At 45.2% G+C, this 7628-nt stretch overlaps 1 protein-coding gene across 2 annotated transcripts in view; it reads right to left on the reverse strand.

The window, feature by feature from the left end:
• The window catches only part of Bend7 (BEN domain containing 7), an 81942-nt gene extending 78810 nt beyond the window's left edge, over positions 1-3132 (reverse strand). Inside the window, exons 1-2 of one of the 2 annotated variants that reach the window (XM_041630898.1) lie at positions 2697-3132; positions 374-457 (exon numbers count right to left, since the gene is read on the reverse strand). In XM_041630898.1, the coding sequence (XP_041486832.1) occupies positions 374-457; positions 2697-2757 (145 nt within the window). In that variant the 5' untranslated portion in view covers positions 2758-3132. The remainder of the gene's footprint in view (positions 1-373; positions 458-2696) is intronic. The other variant, XM_041630899.1, reaches the window with a different exon arrangement.
• Between the last annotated feature and the right edge of the window lie 4496 nt (positions 3133-7628).

The raw sequence follows: 7628 nt of genomic DNA on the forward strand, positions 1-7628 counted from the left end.
ATCCAGATGTCAAAGATGTAATACCCCAATTACACAAACTCTTGCCAGTGAAGCATGCCAGCGAATATGCAATGGAAATGGGGTGAGCACGGGCGACAAAACTGCGCAGTCAGCATCTGGCTCTGTGACTGAGTGATAATTAGCACTGTGTGCAGACACTAATAAACATTTATGTCTGAAATTACAACTTTTAGCAATGTTAATAAGGGATATATTGGCAATCTGTAAAATAAAAGGTCTTGAAAAGAATGTCATACATTAAGCAGTGGCAGACATTTCCCGTTCTTACACCATCTCTCCCCTCTACCCTGCCCCTGAAGCTGCAAATGGCCATGCCACGCTGTTTTGCTGGGAAATTGACATAGGAACCTACCTAAAAAAATGGGTTGTGTCTCTTTGGTCTCCCCATTAATATCGTGGCTGAATTCTGAGATCTTATACACCTCATGGTGATAATCTGGCACAAGAAAACAACCGAAAATTAGAATTCCAATGGCTTCAAGAAGTAAGAATAAGCAGTTAAAGACTCCCGTTCTCTGTATGTATAATTTATAGGTACAATTTCAAGAACTCTTGCAGAGATTCAACGGGTTCTTCAACGGGAACCACTCAAACTTTGCTCACTGTGAAGTACAGAAACTTGAAAGATCACTCTGACTTTACACAACGGCTATGCATGGCTAGCGTTTTCACAGTTAAGTTTGCCCTGAGATAGCAATTACCAGGTTTCTTTTCTTTGAGAGAGCAAATATATTTGTAAGAAAAAGAACATCTTGCCGAACCTCAGGCCAAGGGAGTTTCCCAGATGTATTTCCACAACCCATTCTCATGAGCATATTAACAGTAGTGTGCCTCAGAACTGTCTCTTGACTCAGGTTACTCAAAGAATCTCAAGCTTAAAAGTAAGCACATTAAAAAAAAAAAGATACTGATGTGTTATTTCAAAAAAAAAAGTATACTTTGAGAAGCAAGATACTTACCTTTCACATAAATGAATCTTTAGCATTCAACCACTGCTCTTTATTGAACATGCAATAGTTTATCTTGCAAAAAAAAATACTGAAAAGCACCTGCGCAGCAGAATCAGACGTCATTAAAAAGAAAGAAGAAAATGGAAAAAAGGAAGAACTATGTCCATCCAATTTTCAAATACCTCTTAGGACCTCCTGTGGAAGCTACAGCACTTTGGCAATGAAGTTCTTTACGAAGCAGGACCACTCGGGTGTGAAAATAGATGTCTCTTTTCATCCACAATCCAAGCTTTGGGTGGGTTTGTTTGTTTGTTGTTTGCCTTAGATTGCACTGGACAATATGGCAAAACTACCTTCTCTTTTAAGATCGAGTAAGTAGTAAGTTGCCTGAGGTCATAAATAAGAAAGCAGCCTTCAGTCCTGAATGGAGCACACTGATTGTAGCAAACCGGCCAAAGATTTACAAAGTACAAAAAAAACGGAGTAATCAACGGCCTTGTTGGTGGGGTGGGGTGTACCAAGAAAGAGTAGCCAAATATTTTGAATACACACACTAATTTCAGGCCTCGATCATTAAACAGCACAAAACTAAATTAGGGGAAACACAGAGGAGCAGATCCTCAAAATGTCTATAATTAAACCATTTCCAGAATGACGAAAAGTGGGCTTTACAGAGTCCTCCTTTCAGCTTAGCTGAGTCTGGAAAACTTGCCGGCTTGAAATTACCCTCCGATGTCCATCTTCTTGCACGTGACTTCTGCAGGCCCTTGGAATAATCACGTGCCTCTCTACTCTGATGCCAATGCTAGATAAAAACCACCCAGGAAAGTGGACAGGTTCAGTGATTTGGCTTTGACCTCAAAGATACCTACAGAGGGTGGGTTGAAACTAAGTATTAGGACCTGTGCCATTATCATGGGGGCCGGGGTCACCCATTTATATATAGAGGCAACACACGACATTTTGACAGGTGTATTCCTTATCTTGGAGTTGACATCATTTTATTTAAAGACTCAAATCAGGAAGAAGGTTAGAGTAAGTAACAGAACCCGGTGGAGACACTATTCAACTTTCTCCTTCCTAGACAAAATAAAAGCATAAAGAGTGTGCTATACACCTGTTAGTCGGCAGGACCTAGATGGATTTTTCCTTTTCTTTCTTTCTTTCTTTCTTTCTTGTAATGACACTTGTCTGACTGGTATACTATCTAGTCTTAAAACACCTAGAAAAGATGCTGTATGACAACAATTTCTGTTTTGAGCTTGGATCCCTAATGAGCTGATTCTTCTTAAAAAGAACAATGATCATCTTTCTCTCCCCCCTCCTTCTCTTTGCCGGGTGGGTGGAAAAAAAGAAAAACAAAACAAATCCCGGTATAAGCTCGGCCTGCCGGCCAGGCAAACCGTCAGCCACCCCAGCCCAGCGGCGGCCGCGGCGGCGGCACCCCCGAGCGGGCTCGGCTCCCCGGTGTCATTGTTTGCTAATTTCCTGACGTGCCCTCCGACTTGTTTACCTACAATAACACCCCATGGGTCCCCTCAGGCACAACTTTCCCCGCGGCCGGGCGTGTGCGGCCCGCGGGGGCCCCGGGTTCGGGCGGCGACGAGGGGGTCGTGGCGGGCGCGCCCCCGGCGTGAAGCCCGCGGGCGGCCGGGGCGCGCGGGGCCGAGAGCGCGGAGAGCGCGGCGCCGGCTTCCCGCCGCTGTCCCCGGGCCGGCCGCTTACCTCGGCTCACCAGTTTGAAGCTCTGGGATTTCCTGCTTCTTTTCCTCTCGGAGAACTCCATGGTGCGGGCAAGGTGGCGGCACGGCAGGAGACTGAGGCGGCGGCTGAGGCGGGCTCGTGTCACCGCCGCGGAGCCGCCGGGACCAAGGTCCGCGTCTCGATCGGCGGGGGAGGCCGAGGGACGGGAGGAACCACCGCGAGCCCGGCCGGGGGCTGCGGGCGCGGGGTCCGGGGCGAAGTTGTCCCCTCGCGCGGCGCCGCCTTCCCGGTGTCTTAGGCGCCCCCTCGGTGCCCCCTCATGACGCCTGGCGCTTTCCCGAACGCCGCCCGCCGCAGCCCAACTTTCCGCCGGGAGCGGGGCCGGGCGGGGGCACGGAGCTGCGGGGTGCTCGCCGCGGCCCGCCTGGGCTCAGCCTGCGGACGCGGCCCGGGGGACGCGGCGAGCCGAAGGAGGGCGGCGGCGGCGGGTGCGGAGCGGCGGCCGGGGCGCTGACCGCCCCCGCGGGAGGAGGGGCCGCGCTGGCGGAGGGGGCGGCGCCGCCGGGACCCCGGGGCCACCTGCTGGCGGAGCCCGGCCGCCGCCATCCCCCGGGGGCGCCGCCACCGCTGGCCTCGGCCGCGCCGCGCCCCAACGAGGAACGGAGGCCGCGGCGCAGCGTCCGTGGCGGCCAGGGCCCACGGAGCTGCCCCCGGGCGGACACTGCTCTCTGCGGGGCCTCCCTCCGCCGCTCCGGGAGGCGAGCTTGCTTTTAGAAATAAGCCAGGGATCGCGGCTCCTCGGTGGCCAGTCCTCGCTCTGTCTGAGAGCCCGGCTGTACCAGGGCCAGACACGGATTTTAGGCAACTTTTAGCAGGGGGTGAAGAACTTACCCATCCGTGTTCAGCAAGCGGGAAGAGATTTGAGGATGTGCTGCTGAGAAGACTATGGGAAAGAGTAAAGTTCAATTCTTTACCCCCCATCCTGGGGGCTGTAGGAGGAAGTTCTATGTAAGGGGTCTGCTTGGAATGGGGTTTAGGGGAGGAGAGTGGAGTACCAGGGGTGAGGAATACAAGGGGGTGCAGGCTCTGAGGGAAACAGTGATCATAGTAGGTGCAGGGGACTCTGTCACTTGCTGCAGAAATACCAGTGTAATTGACACTCACAGATGGCCGTTAGTAGTTTTATGTAATATTCTTAGAAGAGCTAAGAGTACACTCACTGTAGGCGCCATTTCTTACAACATATTTTAAGCGGGAATAGAAAAGATTTTTACATCACCTGAGAAAGGTAGTACGGGAACATGATCTGACATGCTGAAAAAGTACTGCCTGCAAATCTACGGTTTCTAGACCAAAGTACAAAGGGGATAAAGGGATGGGCTGCTTCTCCAGCCCGGTAAGGTCAGGTTGCTCTAAAGAGTAGAGAGGAAAAGAGGGGGCGGGGGTGGGGGCGTAGTCTTAATGAATGAGGTGAGTCCCTCTTAAACGAGACAGCCATTCAAAAGCATTAAGAGCAGCACAACTGCCAGGGAAGGGTAATGTGGGAGACGACCAGTGCAGACATACCTGGGAGATAAAAACCAAAGAACGGGTAATCAGCAGCCCAAGTGGATGTGGAGACAGAGGTGTGGAGCAAAGGATGGGAAAGTTGGTCACACCTTGCTGGCCTGGGGTGCAGACCTAGGGCTTTCATTCAGTTCAATAAAACAAATCCCTCTAAGAGATGCTTGCCTTTTTCCCCCTACATCCTTTGAGATTATAGAGGCTGAAAGTGTATGGGAGAAATAAAATTGTATTTGGTGAAGTTCTTAGATCTCTTTAGAATTCTAAGAGGTGGTAAAGATAATACTATAATAACGACTTAACCAATTATATCACTTGGTTCTTTCCCCAGCCCCTCCCTTTAAATCAGGATTTAAAAAGCCTGAAGATGAACGGATGTTTTCAAAGTAAGAAAACATTCTAAACCTCATTCCAGGACCCATTCGGGTGTGTGTGTGTGTGTGTGTGTGTCCCTGTGTGTCTTCCCTTGTCAAATTTTATTCCGATAGCCACAAGGCTGAGTACTATGCTGAGTATTGCTGAGTCTTACTCATTCCTTGGAGCATAAAATAAGATTTTATTGTGTTAAATAAAATCATTGAAGGTGTCATCCCAGGAAGCAAATCCCTAAGGAAGATATCAACAAATGACCAACCTTAAGGAATGTGAACTCTACCTACTAATGAGAATATTCTTTATAAAGTTAAGTCAATATTTTTCAGAGAATATCTAAAATAATAGTAACTATTTCTTGGCCCTTTTTGACCGAACTCTCCAAAGATGGTCAATGTGTAAGGCACATGAAGCAGCCTGTCATATTAAATTTTAGAGAAAATCAACACTTTTTATTTACTTTCTACTTGGCACAAACCACTGTGGCTTTATCTAACAAATTTATAGATCTGCAGTTGATATTAAGTAATACTAAACTGTCATTGCCTCGAGTGGGTAGGTATCTGTCATAGTCTGCTTCAGTTAACTTAATAAAATACCACAGACAGCTCGACTTAAACAAGAAATTTACTTTCATATTGCTAAGGGGTCCATGATCAAGGTCTGATACAGTATGTTCAAGTCTAAAAGTCTAACAAGCTTTCTGGTCAGACTGTCTTTAAAGAACCAGCCCGAAAATAATGTCACGGAGACTTCTTGTTAATTATGAAAGCTTGCCTATAGCTTAGGCTTGTTCCTAACAAGCTCTTACAACTCAACCCATTTGTATTAACCTATGTTCTATCACATGGTGTTACCTCTTGTTCATCTTGCACCTCCTGTTTCCTCTCCCTGTCTCCTGGTATTTCCTTCGAGCCTAGATTCCTTCTCCTTTTCCTTTCTCTCCAGAAATCCCACCTCTCCCTCTTGCCTTGCTACTGGCCATTCAGCTTTTTATTACACCAATCACAGTAATACATCTTCACACGGTGTATAAATATCCCACACCAAACAGAGTGTTTCTGGGGAGGGCACTGCCTTTTCGCTGTGTGTTCTCAACTGGTAGACAGGTCTCTCTTTTATTTAAAAATATGTTTTAAATTTATCATTTTTGTGTGTATGTGTGTGCTTGGTGCCCACAGAGGTCAGAAGAGATCCCTAGATCACCCAGTACCAGAGTTACAGATGGCTGTGAGCATCCATGTGGATGCTAGAAATCAAACTTTGGTCCTCAGCAAGAGCAACAAGTGTTCTTCCTTGCTGAGCCAGTTCTCCAGCTCTCTCTTTCCTCTTAGGAGGCCACAAAGAATTAGAGTCCTGCCCTTTTGACTTCTTTTAACCTAAATTACTATCAACAAAAGGTCCCATTTCCATATCCAGTCATATTAGAGGTCAGAGCTTCAACATACGGATTTTGAGTGTCAGTAGTGTTGATTTTGTTTGAATATAATGTCTGGGTTGAGGTGTCCTGGCAAACCCTTTGGATCTAGTAAGGTCATTGCTGTGCTTAGCACTTATAGGTTCCCAGAAACTTTAGAACTACAGGTTTACATGTTCCTGGAGCTTGGGGAAGACTGTGCAAATATTCCATGACATCATACAGGCCAAACATCTTATTATATGACCATTCCAAAGCCAGTTGATTATAAAGATTGAGCATAGGGTTTAATTTTGGACAAAGACAGACAATTTGGTCAGATAACATTAAATAACCATAACATAAATTCTTAAAATTCTATGAAAACTCTGTCCTAAGAAAAATAAATAGCATTATGAAAATTTCAATCTTTATTTAGAGCTCTCTTGTCACAAGCCATATGTGTAATTTGGACTTTTATATTAAGTACATTAAAGGACAATCAAGTTAAATTCGTTTCTTTAATACATTTTACTTAACTGAAACCATTAAACTGTTATTATTCTGACACATAATCAGTAGAATATTCTTGAGATATTCTAAATTCTTTTTGTACAAAGTTTTGAAACTGGTATGTGAGGTGTATTTAATACTTGGAGAACAAATCAATTCAAACTAAACTTCCAATGCTTGACAGGTCTTCGGTGGCTGCCATACTGGACAAGCTGTAATGAGAAGAAGGGCAAGATTTGAACTGGCTGTGTATATAAAATAACTACGTGATGGTTAACCTTTCAACTGTTACATTAGCCCTCAAACAGAAAGAGATGCGTGAAACAGCATCATCAAGCTTGGGCTACTCCTATCTTTGGGTTCTCTGGAACTAAAGGAAGGAATAGTTCCTAAATAGGTTCTGGGAATCCTTAGCATTGATCTTCGCTTTCTGACAGTCACTCATCTCCAGGGTTACAGACAGAATAGATACCACTATTGTCCCCTGTACTTCTTAGCTTACTCTTGGCCTCATGCAGTTCACATTCTAGTTTACTTTTAGTAATGGTAATTTAAAATAATGGAGAAAGTATTTATAAGAGATTATATCAGTGAAACGGGATTTGGGGAATTTTGTTTAAATGTATTACCTGATGTTCATGTTCCTTTTGGAACTGAATGTATTTATATAGGATGTAATTCTTCTTAATCGTTCTCTGAGTTTGGTGTATATTAATGTCCCAGTTTTGCAAATGAAGAAAATCTGTTTTCATAACATCATTTTTTTCTTAATAGGATGATAGTCCAGTTTCCAAAATCTTAACAAGTGATGGCTAGTCTATCATTGACTCATTTCTTTAAAATAAGGTTTTCTGTTCTTTTTTCTTTAAATCTAAATATAGTAAAGAACACAAACCTCATGTGGACACTTCAGTTGTATGTTACTAATATAAATATTCATGTACCCCACACCCTAATGAAGACATGGAACTTCCTAGACATACGAACAAGCTCCTCTGAGACCCTCCTCAGTATGTTCACCTCCACCCTAGGAAACCACAATTCTGACTTTTGCCGCCTTGTCTTGGATATGGCTACTGATGAACTTCATGTTTGTGAAGTCATGTGTT

Source organism: Microtus oregoni, unplaced genomic scaffold, assembly GCF_018167655.1.
Source record: "Microtus oregoni isolate MIOR12 unplaced genomic scaffold, Mior012 000035F_ref0000213, whole genome shotgun sequence".
NCBI classification, from domain to species: Eukaryota; Metazoa; Chordata; class Mammalia; order Rodentia; family Cricetidae; genus Microtus; species Microtus oregoni.